At 37.1% G+C, this 15532-nt stretch overlaps 2 protein-coding genes across 6 annotated transcripts in view; one reads left to right on the top strand and one right to left on the bottom strand.

Annotated features, from left to right (window-relative positions):
- The window catches only part of LOC107692356 (runt-related transcription factor 2-like), a 76957-nt gene extending 76107 nt beyond the window's left edge, over positions 1–850 (bottom strand). The window contains exons 1-2 of one of the 3 annotated variants that reach the window (XM_016491368.1): positions 797–850; positions 531–649 (exon numbers count right to left, since the gene is read on the bottom strand). In XM_016491368.1, the coding sequence (XP_016346854.1) occupies positions 531–588 (58 nt within the window). In that variant the 5' untranslated portion in view covers positions 589–649; positions 797–850. Of the gene's footprint in view, positions 1–530; positions 655–796 lie in introns of all 3 variants that reach the window. The other 2 variants (XM_016491351.1, XM_016491360.1) reach the window with 2 other exon arrangements.
- The window catches only part of LOC107692371 (transcription initiation protein SPT3 homolog), a 126885-nt gene that overhangs the window by 30291 nt on the left and 81062 nt on the right, over positions 1–15532 (top strand). The gene's annotated exons all lie outside the window — the stretch shown is intronic.

Here is a 15532-nt window from a genome sequence, read left to right as displayed (position 1 = left end):
TTTTTTGTGTGCTGTATAATGCTGGACTCAATTTACACTCCCAGTTTTGCTCAATGTCAGACCTAAAGACTTTGTTAAAAAGCTCTTTTATTTCCTTTTGCATGTTTGAAAAAGACTAAACTTAGCTGAACGCAAATAAAAAGCATTGCATGTTTGTTAAAGTGCTTTTCATTCATAAGAATAAATATAAGCTCCCTCGTTAACCATTTATCAATTAGAATTAACCACTGCAAATCCTGCACTATTGCGAGTTTTCCACATCTTGTTCCAATGTAGCTCTGTAAATTGAAACAGAGTGAATGTTTATACATCCAGAAGGGTTTTTCTCTGTCGTCCCACATCTGCGTTTTTAACTTACACAAACAAGTCAGCATCTCGCACGCACGCACGCACGCACGCACGCACGCACGTGAACCCAAACACGCCGACTTTTACCGTGCGCGTGCGCCGTCGCTTATCGACCTGCTCGACTTCTGTGTGACCCGCCGCTGAACCACAGTGAAATGAAAATAATTTTTCACAGCACTCACCCCAGAAAAAGTTCTGCTGACACGGAGTCACCGAGCTGAAAAGACTGTTAGACGCCATAGCCACACGTGGATCTCCTCGGCTCTCTCCTCCTCTGGAGGTCGTGGTGACCCTTGAAGTCCTAAACTGGGAGCACAAATCATATCAAGGCATCTGAATGCAAGCGGCGACAAACAAACAAAAGCAGCCGGCGCACGACCATGTGTTTCCCAAAACGTTCAGGCACAGATATCAACGGCATATACGAGTGTGGTTAGAGCGTACTTACTGACTTGTTGGGTCTCTGTGACTGGGGTTGACCCACTCTGATTAACCATTTACGCCCCAGTGGCTCCCTCCTGTCGTCCTGGGGAAATCTTGTGCACCGCACTTGTGGTTCTGTGGTTGTTTGTGAGGGGAATGAGACATTCTCGCAATCCAAAAACGTGTAAGCTTTAAAACACTTCTTTCCCCTCCTGATGGGCTGTTACTGGAGAGGCTGGGTCATGTGTTTGGTGACATCAGAGCAGCGGAGAGGGTTCAGCCCTCTTGTCAGTGGTCCTGCGTTTCCTACTCACATCCAGCGGGATGCAACCTCAGCTCCTGTCAGTCCGAAAGGAAGGGGCTGGGATTTTCAGGCAACTCTGTTTCTGTCTTTCAGCCTCTCCACATCCCGGTCTCATTCCTGTGCTTGTTAACTCTCTGTGGTGCGTTTAGTCCCACGCGGGTGCTGTTTAGGCTCCAGGTGTGTCTCAGCGTAAGTTACATAATTGGCTCTTTGAGAAATGACAGTCGCTGCATTGGCTCTTGGATCACATCTGGCTCTCGTGACGCCCCACGGCACCTTAACAAGCGCATTAGCGACCGTGATTCATCCGTCTGTTTTGCGCGGCTCACAGGTTTGGATTTTGGCACACGGTCAGAGCGCGCACCTCAGGTGTTTGTGTAAGCGCGGAAAAACATGTGCTTCTGCAGTGCTCACTCTCTCTCTCTCTCTCTCTCTCTCTCTCTCTCTCTCTCTCTCTCTCTCTCTCTCTCTCTCTCTCTCTCTCTCTCTCTCTCTCTCTCTCTCTCTCTCTCTCTCTCTCTCTCTCTCTCTCTCTCTCTCTCTCTCTCTCTCTCTCTCTCTCTCTCTCCCGTTTCGGGGTCATGCTAGGTGCTACACTGAATTTTGTGTGTGTTCATGTGACTTTAAAATCAAAATTACACTTCCTAGTATTTAAACCAACACTTAAGGTAAAGGAGGGGCTGAGCCACAGACCAGAATATCACTTGAGAGTGATCGCTTTTGATTTGGACCAGTAAGTAGGCACCTTAGAACTGCAACTTAGAACAGCCTAGCAACCACTCAGAACAGTCAGCCTGGCAACATTAGAACAGCTTAGAACAGCCTAGCAACTTTAGAACTGCAACTTAGAACAGCCTAGCAACCACTCAGAACAAACAGCCTGGCAACATTAGAAAAGCTTAGAACAGCCTAGCAACCTTAGAATAGCTTAGAACAATCTAGAAACCTTAGAACTGCAACTTAGAACAGCCTACCAATCTTAGAACAGCAACTCAGAACAGCCTAGCAACCTTACAACAGCTTATCAACCACTCAGCACTGTCTAGCAACCACTCAGAACAGCCTAACAACCACTCAGAACAACCTAGCAACTATTCAGAACATCATAATAGCCACTCAGAAAAGCCCAACAACCACTTAGAACACCCTGGCAACCACTCAGAGCACTCTAGTAAGCCCTCAGAACAGCCTAGCAACCACTCAGCAGTTTATTACACCCTAACAATGACTCAAAACAACCTAGCAACCATTCAAATCAGCCTAGCAACCTCTCAGAACAACCTATAAGCCACCCACAACACTATTGAATCCACTCAGAACAGCATAGCAACCATCAGTTTAGGAACCACTTTGAACATTATAGAAAACACTCTGATCAGCCTAAGAACCACTTAGAACACCCTAACAACCACTCAGAACAGCCTAGCAACCACCAACAATACCCTAGCATCCATCTATGAAAGCTTAGTATCATGGTGGGAAGTTTGCACTTGTCTATTCTTCAGAAACTGTAAAGATCTCCTGATGTTTCTCCTAGACTGCTTATATTATGGGATGGTGGTGCGTATGAAAATAATGAAAATCTCAGCTCAGAGGATGTGCTGTGGTCTTGACAGGAAATGTTTCGCCCACAGCAGAGCAGACCGTTCGTTTCCTAAACGTCTGAGAACGTCTGATCAGACAAGCACTTTATTGCGCTTAGTAAGTTAAGCCAGAAACATGTAGCCGTACAATTTTCATGTAAACAGACGTACTGCATTATTTAAAGAGATGAAATTCTGTCATCATTTACTCACCCTCAGACTGAATGAGTTTCTTTCTTCTGTTAAACATGAAAGGAGATACTTTGAAGAATGTTGGTAACCAAACCGTTGACAGTAGCCATTGACTTCCATAGTAAGGAAAAAAATACTATGGAAGTCAATGGCTACCGGCAACAGAAGAAAGAAACTCGTACAGGTTTGGAATAACATGAGGGTGAGTAATTGGGTGAATTTTCCCTTTAAACTTAAAAAACTGTGCTGGTATAGCATTGCGTCATTCATATTTAAATTTTAATTGATTCATTGTCATTCTTTTGTGCGTTAATGAGTCTGTTAACCATTAACACCATTAACATTGTGCTATTACCACCCACATAAATCTGGTGATAAACAAAGGTTTATTTTAATGTGATGTTTGTGTATATTTCTTAATGATAATGACATTAACTCTTCCGTGGAAGAACTGCCTGGTCTAAAAAGGTTGTTGTTTAGTCATATTTTGCATGCTTGCTTGAATTGTGATCAGTTATATGATTTGTGTAGTTCATTTAGTGAAACAACACAGACAGCGCGTGCAAATAAATGCTCGCAGGAGCACAGTGCATTCTTAGCAAATGTTTTTCCGTTATTAATTTTCAACCACACAATTTAGTGAGTTTAATGATTGATTTAATAGTAATATATTTAATTCATGCAAATTTTATTTTTTGGCAGTTTGTAATTAGATACAGAAAAATGTTGCTTGTGACTTCATTGGATCCATTGCAATTTGATTTGATTTTTCATTTGAAAAGATGTTTATTTTATTATTTAAATTTTATGTTTTATTTAATTTAATTAATTTTTTTTGTTTTATTTTAATATTTTATTTTATATGAAAACCATACATTGATTAATCTTTTGCAGTATGAGCAAGATATTTATATTTTATTGAAGTACCATGCACCAATTAATTACATGCACATTAATCAGTGCATGATTTGTAACGCGTTTTACCTCTGTAATGTGCTATTACCAAAAGAAACAGGATATTCAATAAGAAAAAAATGTCAAACTTTTTTTTGTAAAGTTGTTTTAGAGGCAGAATTTTTATTTTAGTTTATTTTATTTTATTGTATTTCATTTTATTTGATAAGAAAGTACAGAGGGTATTCAGTGAAGCGAAAAATGTAATAAAATTTCATTTGCACAACTTGTTTTAAAGGCAGGATTTGTATTACTTTACTTTATTTTACTTTACTTTACTACCATGCACTGATTAATTGTTCACAGTAAGAGGAATATTGTGAATTAAGAAAGTTAACGTGATTTGTGTAGTTCCTTTAGTAATTCAGATGCTGAAACAACCCAGACAGCATGTGCAAATAAATGCTCGCAGGATTATTCTAAATCAATGTATTTCCATTTCTCATTTTCCACCTCAGAATTTAGTGATTTTTCACACTGGAAGGTCAAACGAGAAACTCCTGACTGCACATTCTGCTAATTATAGCCGCACACGAGACAGACTGTATTTTCATTCATGCCGTTGACTTTCTGCTGTCTCTGAACACGTCAGGGTCGCTGTGAATATCTGCTCTTTGTCGGCCGAGCGCTGGTGGTCTTCTGCAAGTATGGCTTCACTGTGGTCCTTGTGTGTGTGTGTGCCCTTCTTAGGCCCGGCTTTAGCTTGGCCCGCTTCAGTCTACTCTGGACCACACAGGCATAAACAGGGCATTAGATGCTAGAACATTATTCCTGGCTGCCGGAGGAAGTGTGCACTAATGCTTCCAGGAGTCGTTACACCCCTGCACCATTTCACACATTCTTAAATTAGAGCGGTTATGAGTTTACTGTTGAAAGCCATGCTCTATAGATGGAATTAAATGATGTTAGAGGTTACGTTTGTTAGTTTAAATTCAATCAGTGGCGTCAGTTGGGTTTGAAATTGTCAATCGTGCACTGTCGTACAGATAGATGTTTCTCGGTTTTCTCATCACATGTGAATACGTTGTACAATACAATGTGTGTTTTTTGCAATAACCTCTTTTTTTCCCAAACTTTTCGTCTTACTATTTTCTGTCACAAGGAATTGAATCTCCAAAATGTTTAATATATATATATTTTTTTCAAGTCAAACAGGTTAAAGCAGAATCTAGATGTGAAACTTAAATTTAAAATTGATCTTTAAGAAGCTTTATTTTGTTTCCGTCTATTATTTGCAATTAAAGTATATATTTTATTTAAGCATTTAAATAGTAGTAATTTATTTTATGAATACAAATTGCATTTTTTGACAGTTTGCAATCAGATATGGAAAAATGACTTCATTGTATCCATTGCAATTCAATTGTGTGGTTATGATATAATCTATTTTTATGATATTATTGGTGTTTTTTTTTTTCCTTGCCTGTTTTGTCTTGGTTACATCAGCAGAAATGTAATTTCAGGGAGAGAAATATATATATTACATTATATATTTTTTTTTATTAATTAATTCATTTATTTAATGTCTTTATTATAAAGTTAAAAATTGCAATGTTCCCCCAAATTGGCTTGAAAATAACCATAATGTTTTAAGAGTAATTACTTATTTATTTATTAATTAATTCATTGCTTTAGACAAATCTCAGTTGTCTATTTTTTAAATAATGTATTGTTTAATTGTGCAGAATAAGATGAGGAGTATTCATTCAAATGGTAAATAGTGCTTATGGTGTCTGTACTTTTGTTTAATGTTTTTGATTTTTAATCTTTTTTTGCAACCCAAGCAGTTTGTTTTTTAGTACACAGACATCTTTTACATTCTCACAAAATATAATTCCATAATTTACGGTCTCTATGATGTTTTTACGAGTGTTGATGGCCAAATTGACCTGGTGATGTGAAACACTGTGGATTCTTGTTGCCAAAGGTCAGGACGAGTTAAACCGCAGCTGGGATCTGAACTGCTGCTTACGCATTCAGCACATCGCAGAACTCTGGGACACGACAAGATCACGCTTGGCAGGTCTCGCCAACCCCAGTGGATTTCGCTTGCGGCATGGGCACATCGTGAGAATGGCAATTAAAGGAGAAGAACCTGTTATTTCTGACAATTATCACAAGTCTGCTTTCCTGGTGAACTGGCACTTTGAGCGCTGAGTGACGTTTGAAGAGGCCGTGACTCATCACTGTCACACATGCATGCTGTCTAACATGACGTCGCATGCGGCGGAACATGTCACACTGGCATTTAAGCCTTCATTTGACAACTAGTCATTTTATTCAGTTTTTCTCAGCAGCCGAAAAGGTTTACCAGCAACACTTGTTGATTGGAGAGCTTAAACTTTTATTTCACACATTTTGGACACACAATCCACCACCACCAATGTTTATTTTTATTTATTAAATTTTTTTGCTGCTATTAGATTAATATATTTTTATATATAAAACATTATTTATATATTATATATAAATATATGCAATATTTAACTTTGAGACGGGAGCATATGTGGGCTTTATTTGTACAGGTAAAGTTATTTTTACATTTAGTTTTGAGCTTTTGCTAAGCATTTAAGCGAAGCATTAAAGTCTCTCTGTCTATAGACACGCGTGGCTCATAGACAAAACAGCCTCAACACTCTCTTGTTCTCTTTATTAATGTGCTTTTGTGCCGCTATTGTCTGTTTTCAGACAGGAAAACCCATAAAATACTTAAAAAGCTGCAGATGCATTTTGATAAATTGGATTTTAAAATATAGAGATGAGAAAATTCTAGAAAATGTGAAAAAAAAATAAGCCAACTAGATTACATCTTAGATCTTAAGTATGCATTGATTTTATTTATTTGTTTGTTTATTGTTTGCTTTTTGCAGCTTCACAATCTCAATTTATTGTAATTTGTGTCGAGCATGCATTAGATTAAATGAAATGATGAAATACTTATCATTAATGTCACTCTTAAGTATAAAACCACTTTTCATTCATTGCACTGATTTAGAAATGATCTTTGAGACAAATGCATGTTGAACACAAACAAAACGGTGTTTTTGATGTCTAATGAGCTTCCAAATGTTTCCTGCGCTCAGTTGTGGTAATGAGCTTAAAAAGGATGTAAGGAAATGATGCAAATCACATCAGCCTCCAAAAAATATTTAAGAAAGCATTACAGTCTTCATGCTGTTTATATCTGAATTAGATCCTTGGTTTTGCTGTTGCTGTCTGGTGCCGTGTGTCTATTTTAGCGCTGATTTTAGTTTGATAAACAGTTCCTTCATAACTTCTGTTATGTCTAAAATGGTCAAGCATTGCTTTGTTGTGCAATATCCTGATCTTGTGAATCATCATTTTAATTACATGAATTTAAACAGAAGATTTCCTGAATAGTTGATTTTCTCACATAAAGAAAAGGTCATTCAGGTTTGCTTTTGTTTCTTCATCATTTTGATTTCCTTATGAAACAGTTTGTGTTGTCTAATATCAACCGGGAGTCTGGTTTATTTTTCGGTTTAGTGTTATTTTGACACACCTGCTGCTGTTTGCGTTCTTGAAGCTGTTTTAAGTGCAGTGGCTGGTGTGTTTTGTCTTTGTGAAGCGTGATGACATTATTGCAGTGTTTTCCCCGTGTGCTCCTGTAAGGTCATGAAACACAGCCGCAAATAAAGACTGGTCATAGTAGAAGAGTTACTCCTCTGAGAGAAATGTTTCATCTCAAGCGTTTTTGCAAATCAGACTGGACAGAGAGAAGCTCACTGGATTAGACTGTAGTGCACGACATTCTCTTTCTATCTACTAGTTAGACTGTACTTGAGTTTGACATTCAGATTGTACTTTCATGCTGGAAGTGACTGGAAGTTTGAGGTCAACATGAAGCGCTGTTTGTAACCCATTTTACCTCTGTAATGTGGCTATTACCAAAAGAAACGGCATTGAATGAGGAAAAATGTCAAACTTTTTATTTATTTTATTTGAAAAGTTGTTTTAAAGGCAGAATTTTTATTTTATTTTAGAAAATAAATGGGATATTCAGTGAGAAAAAATATCAAACTTTTTCATTTGGAAGGTTCTTTTAAAGTCAGGATTTTATTATTTTTATTTTATTTTAGAAGGTAAATGTGATATTCAGTGTGAAAAGAGGTCAAACATTTTCGTTTGGAATGTTCTTTTAAAGTCAGGAATTTATTATTTTATTTTATTAACATTTTGATTAATCATTCACAGTATGAGTTTTACACAGTACAGTAAGATTATGTATTGTGTAAGTAAAAAAAATAGGGTGTAAGAAAATATCGATGATATCGTGAGTATCGCGATATTTTGTTTGGCGATACAGTATCGATTCTCAAAAACGGAATATTGATATTTAAAAAAAAAAATCATACAAGATTCATGGCAGTTGTTTCGTTTTGAGTATATATCCCGACCGCTAGATAGCAATCTTCATCTCTGAACTTAAACAGTGACAGGAAATACTAGCATTAGGGCACGCCACTAATGTTAGCATTAATATAGTTTGCTGCGAGTAATGGAGGATGACAGAATTGTTCCAGTTCCCGTTTCGGTGTACAAAGCTGAAGTGTGGCGTCATTTAGGCTTTTAACGTCCACTGCAGGACCGTGGTGCGGGCGCCGCCTAGGTTCTGCCGCTTGCCGCGTCCCGTGTGAAGAGCCTTCGCGCGGCACGGCGGGCGGTAGGGTCACCGCGCAGCTGCACCTTTCTCTCGTGGTGGGGGCGTTTTGTGCAGTTGGGGTGGTGCTCATGTTGCGGTCTCTGCGATTCCACGCGGAACATACATACAAACTGAAAAACCTGTGAAATCCAAGTGGAAAGGTTCTGAGAATGTTTAACATTTGTTTTTATTTTATTGTTGTAAAATTGTTTTGTTTTCTTTAGAAATCCTGCAAGCACTTTATTTTTCATTGATATTAAGCAGATGTAATTATTTTGTTCAGATCAAAATGTTATGACATTGTATGTTACAATTGTAAACTTAAAATGTGAACCTTTAAAGCAGGGTCTAAAAAAATATATGGTCTTTTTATAAAATACATACATTTAACTAAAGGATCCTGCAAGCACTTAAATTTTTCCCCCTTGACTCGTACTGCACAAAAAGTGGTTCAATAACGTTAAATGTTACAGGGACTGATTATTGCAAATGCACATCCCACTGTGTTCTGGTTAAATAATTTGTATTTATTTTATTTATTTATTGCTAAGGTTTGCATATGGTGGTGTGTTCTTTATGACAGCTTTCCTAAAAATATGTCCTATTCCTAAAATAAGAAATATCCCAATATATATCACCTTGCTTACAGTATCGCAACATATCGTACCGCAACCCCTGTACCGCGATACGTATCGTATCGCCAGATTCTTGCCAATACACAGCCCTAGTAAAAAATTTACATTTTTTGCTTTTGAAAAGTTGTTTTCTTTTTCTTTTCTTTTTTCCTTTTAGTTTATTGAACTAACATGCACTGAGTCATTCACAGTAAGAGCAAAATTGTGTATTAATAAAGTAAAAGCGGTTAATTTTGGTTTCATGTTGAATTTGAACAGATAATGCCATCAGGACTGTATACATAGAACTGTATATATAGACCTAGATGTACTTTCCTCTTTATAATGAATTGCAATAAAATTTTGTCCTTATAATTATCTTTTTTTGTCTTAAACTCATGCCAAAGAGTTCATGCCACTGCTTTAGGCGAATCCCAGTTGTCTTCCAGTAAGATGATTATTTAGCGAGCCCATGTGCCGCTGCTTTATGAGGTTTTGAGACACTGCGCTCTGGAGTACAGTAGATCTGCTCTATTTGCCGTGTCTCTGTAGCAGCGGTTTGAGCTAATACGATACAGAGGCTTGTGTTAACATGTGGTAGCGTTCAGAGGAACCACACTTCAGTCTAATTCGGCTCTCCCTTCCTCTTACAGCGGGGTCTGGGAGCACTTCAAGGTTTCTGGCTGGTCTCTCATCATTTTCAGAGGCCGTGTTTCTGGCAGCTCTTCCTCATGTGTGTGATGCCAAAAACATTCATTAGTGGATAGTGGCCTTTGCAGATAGTGGCTAAACACTGGACAGTCAAGTCAGGTACTGCTGCTCACATGAAGTCACTATGGGCTTTTTTTTGAGGTTTTGTATTAAGGTTAGGTTTACTTTTGTATTGTAAGTTAAAAATACATTTTTATATTTCCACTTTAGCCTTGCTTATATCCTGCCTTTTACAGCAAATCAACAAATTATGATTACGACCATAAACTGTATATTTATTAGCTATGGTAGGAATCGTTCAGTGACCTTAAAACCTTTTTTTCTTTTCTATTTTTTTTTAAAGCAGATAATAATAAAATGCCTGTTTTTCCCCTTATATATTTTTATTTACTTATGTCTTGTATTGGAATATATATATATATACTGTGTGTGTATATATATATATATATATACCTGTGATACTTTTTTTTCAGGATTCTTTGATAAATAAAAAGTTAATAGCAATACAAGTCTTCACTATCATTAAAAAAAAAAAAAAATTTAACACATCCTTGCTGAATAAAACTATTAATGTCTTTCTAAAAATTACACTTTTGAACTGTAGTGTATATTGTTACAAAGGATTTCTATTTTAAATAGATCTTATCTTTTGGTTAGGCCGATGTTGGCAAGCAGATAATGTTAAGTTTTGTGTTTTTCCATTTTCCCATTTTTTCATTATCAATAACATTTGAATTAAATTTAATGTTAATTTAAAAATCATAAATATTTTCATCTTATTTTTTCTGATTTTAAAGTGTAGTGCTATTGTTTTTACGTCAGCTTTCACAAGTAAAAATAGCCTACACTTTAAACGCTTTTCTGTCGGATTTTCCTTTTAATAGATAAGATTCTAGTTCCAAACTTTGAATATGAATTCAAATCAACAACAAAAAACATGCAATCAGCCATAATATCGGTAATTGACCATATTGTATTGGACAAAACTTCCACATCAGTGTATCCGTACTTGCAGATGCAAAGGCCAAACTGCCCGGTGTGACTTTGGTCAGAATCTGGGCAGGCAGGGTGTGTAAATTCATGACTTTCCTCGCTAGTCATATTTGCATATTGTGAGTAGTTAACAGAATTCAAATCAGTGGTGCAACTGGTCATCGCTCGGGCCAAAATTCAATATGAATTGTATTCAAACCAGCATTCAAATGACCTGAAACACAACGCTGCTGTTAAGACTGAACAGTGACAAGATAAATGATCTTCACAACTGGATTGATTGGGTTTTAACTAAATGCACAATGAAGGTTATTGTCTTTGATGTTTCCAAACATACTTACGAAACATACTGATGTTACGATTAAAGCTCTCAGTAACCATAATAAATATGACTGTACAGTTACTTAAACATGTATCAAATGTCAAAAGACAAAACGACGACTGTATTTGATTTGGAATTATGGATGTATTTTTAATGGACACGGAGAGACGGCCAGCGCTGAATGTTTGGGAGCTGCTGGCAGACGCTAATGGATTTTCGTTTCTTCGCTGATTTCCAGCAGTGTAAAATGAATCACATGAAAGCCCTCGCCATCATACATACGTTTTCCAGGATCACTCATGTTCCGGAAAGGACGGACGTTGGAAAATGTGTCTGATTGAAGAGAGATAATTTAGTATTCGAGTGTGTGAACCACTAAACACATGGTGCATGCGATGGGTCTGCTTCTGCTGCGTATCTGATGACTTGATGTTTTTTACATCAGTGTTATGTCTGGACTGATCTCTTGTTTGAGTTCAGTGACTTAACGCTCTCTGATGTTTTCTGGAAACATTTGCTATTTAGTTTTGATATCACCTCTGTGTGTCCAGAGAGGTGTTCCTGTTTTCCTGAGCGTTAGATCTCTAATCACTGTTTTTATGAGTATATTGAGTCCTGTCTGGCTGCCGTACAATGAACACATCCCTTTTACCTACCCAAAAAGACTTGTTTTTGTCCAATAATATCCAGTTTTATCAGATTAATCAGATGCGCACTTGGGGTTCTTTGGGTGTGTGAGTGATGGAGTTGTTATCCATGTCTCGGTGGAGTGTGAGCAGCAATATCTCATATCGAGCACTGAGTTCTGTTGATGTAATGAAGACGTTTGCACATTATTCTGATGAACTGTCAATATGAACTAGATATTTTTTTGTTTTTGAGGAAAGTGTGACTGGTGTTTGACCATGCAAAAGTTACCTGTGATTCTAGAGTGTTCTGGCTGGTTTTCAGGGCGTTGCAATGCGATTGCTAGGGTTTTCTAGTTATTTCTGTGTTATTTGTATTTCAAATGAAAAAAGCTGGATCCGCACTCACTTATAAACTTAATCAATGTTTTTTGGATTTTTTTACATTTACATTTAGTCATTTAGCAGACGCTTTTATCCACTTCAGGAGATAATCCGACAGTTCTGTGACCGTTGTGGGGGTAACGGGGGGAGATTTACTCAGGAAGATCAGAGAAAACCACAAGCCCACAGAACTGGCCAGAGAAGCGTGCCGGCTTTCAGCAGCAAGACGGCATCTTCGTTTCCTAAAGCTCTGCTTCTGCCTTATTACTGCAATTAGCCAATGTCTTTAGGGGCTTGAGGACTCGATTGCTTCTTTTCATCAGCGGTGGACTTGAGCTGCGCTTCTCCGCGGCCCAGCTTGTTGTCATATGTGCTGAAACACTTGTGTGTTGCATGACCGTAACAGAAGCATGGCTCACCAGGAATAATTTCATATGAATTACTAATTATTTAGGGAATGGGCATTGAAAATCCATGGTGGATTCATGCCAGACAATGTTCAATGGACTGGATTTACCAAATAATGAAGTTAAGCTCCTGGATTTATTGGTAAGATCCAACAGATGAAAACATGTTAATATCCAACAACCTAAGATTTAATCAGCGTTTAGTTGCTGAATTTGGGTTGTGTGTTCTGTATGTGAGTAAAGACATGCAAACAGTCCATTAAATTAATTTTATAAAAATGAAAAAAATAAGTATAAAAATGTATCATGTTTCCATAAAAACATGAAGCCGCACAAATGTTTTCAGCATTGAACGGTATAATCAGAAATTAATATACAGAAGTGAATCAGCATATTAGAATGATTTCTGAAGGATCATGTGACACTGAAGACTGGAGTAATGATGCTGAAAATTCAGCTTTTGATCACAGCAATAAATTACATTTTACAATAGATTCACATAGAAAAAAATGTTTGAAATTGTAAAAATATTTAACTATTTTTACTGTTTTTTTTGTTGTTGATCAAATCAATGCAGCCTTGGTGTGCAGAAGAGACTTTTACAAACATTAAAAAACCTTAACAACCCCAAAAATCTTAAATTAAACCATGTTGCTGCTTTGTTAGAATGTGATGTAAAATCTAGTAAACTAAAATTTCTCATATTTGTTTTGCGCAACCGAATTCTTTTACACTGATTAAGCCTTTAGCAATCTTTCCGGCCTTATCCTTTGTTTAAATATTAGCAGACTCAATTCATTGTGACTGAAAACTGTACGTTAAAGCTGCTTTGAAATCTTAACTAGTAGTCACTATGTCAGCTTCTGTGTCCAAACATTCTTACATTGAGATTAACTATGATGTATTGGTGAAATGAATGCTGGTATAAAACAGTCACCTGAGACAGACATATTTTTAGTGGTGTTTGCCAAGTCAAGCATTACTATTACTATTGCTCATAGAGTTAGTGATTTAAACAAAGCAGTATTAAACTTTCACTCCCACAAATTAGTCCAGATTTCTTTCATTATAATAGCAGTTCACATTTCATGACCCACAGAAGTGCAGAACATCAGTAGCTGGTCTTTGACTCATCAGATTGATTCCACTTACAGTTCCTAAGGTTCTCCATTCCTCACGATTGGAAACTTCCCTGGCTGTTTTACTATATTATGATTGTGAGACGGGTCGTGAATTTACCTTTGACAAACATTTCGCTTTCTGCCCCCACACGGTCCTTAAAAGTGCTGAAGCATGCATGTGCTATTTACGTGTGCCTTATTCTCTGTGGGTTTTACTATCTGCGGTTTTTAGAAATTGGAAACAACCAAACATTGTTGCTATGGCCTAGAAAATAAATTTCAACCAGCTGTGCCCTAGTATTTTTAGATATGCTTTTAGGCACTGAGGGACTTTTTTGGAGGTTTCGTGAAGATGTCGGGCTCTGCATTTTCACACAGTACCCTGAAGTTCCTGTTCGACATAATTACAGCTTTCTATTTGGAGCTAATCTGAAGGAGTTTATATGGGCAAATAATGAAATGTATAGCAGATGCATCATGCAAAATAATTAAATTCTCAAACAGAGCATGAATGACACACTCAGCTCAACAGAAAACTTCCACTTAAAGGGGTCATATGATGTGATTTCAAGTTTTCCTTTCTCTTTGGAATGTTACAAGCTGTTCGTGAATAGATAAGATGCCTAAAGTTGCAAAGACTAAAGTCTCAAACCCAAAGAGATATTATTTATAAAAGTTAAGACTGGTCCACGCCCTCCTAAAAAACGGCTAAATTACACCAAATACACAAAATAATGTTCTTTTTAGCAACATCATATGACCCCTTTAAAGGAATAGTTCACACAAAAAAGAAAATTTGCTGGAAATGTACTCTCAGGTAGGGCTGCACGATTAATCGCATGTGATTGTCATGCGTATCTTGTCAGTAAAGCCGGTTCTGTGATTAGTAGTAAATCTCCAGCACGTGCTTTCAGATGGAGCAGCATTTACTACACAGAGCCATAGTTCACTAACAAGCTACACAAAATCGCGTTCGTGAAATCGAAGAAATTGTTCTGCGATTATGAAAGCTGTTTGCGTAGCTTGTCAGTGAACTACGGCTCTGTGTAGTAAATGCTGCTTCATCTCAAAGCACGTGAAAATACCACATTTAATAACATGTTTTTACTCCAAACTCACTTCATAACGTCAGTCGAGTGTTTGAAATAAATCCTTCTGTGAGATGATGTGGCTTCTTACAAAGAATTCTTACACAGAAATTATTTATAATAAACACTACAGTATTCCACTAAAATGGTCATATGATGCTGCTAAAAAAAAACATTATTTTGTGTATTTGGTGTCATGAAATGTGTTTATGCAGTTTAAGGTTCAAAAAACATTATTTTCCACATACTGTACATTATTATAAGGCACGCAACATATTTCATAGTATTCTAAGCAGTGATAAAGGCTATGTCGATTAGCATTGCATTATTACGTACTTTATTATAATAAAAATGATAATAAGACAAACTCAGATAAACCATATATTGTCATAGTCGTGTGTTTATTAGTCACGTTGAATTAATGAAAGCAGTTAAATCTTCTGTTTATTCAGCAACCGCTATAGGCATTTCCTGGGTTTCTTCTGCGAGGCGCATTTGGAGTTTCAGCGCGAGAGCGCCCTCTGGCCTTCGGATGGAGATTTACTGCTGATCACAGAACCGTGCTTCACTGAAAGATACGCATGACAATCGCAGCTTCTGCCTAATAGCGATTTATCGCCTTTGCGATTTAATTTTGATTAATCATGCAGCCCAACTCTCAGGCCATCCAAGATATAGATGAGTTTTTTTTTTTTTATCAGATTTGGAGAAATCTAGCATTGCATCACTTGCTCACCAATGGATCCTCTGCAGTGAATGGGTGCCGTCAGAATGAGAGTCCAAACGGCTGATAAAAACA

Source organism: Sinocyclocheilus anshuiensis, unplaced genomic scaffold (genome assembly GCF_001515605.1).
Source record: "Sinocyclocheilus anshuiensis isolate Anshui unplaced genomic scaffold, SAMN03320099.WGS_v1.1 scaffold261, whole genome shotgun sequence".
In the NCBI taxonomy this organism is placed as follows: domain Eukaryota; kingdom Metazoa; phylum Chordata; class Actinopteri; order Cypriniformes; family Cyprinidae; genus Sinocyclocheilus; species Sinocyclocheilus anshuiensis.
This window is presented reverse-complemented; position numbering and strand designations above follow the sequence as displayed.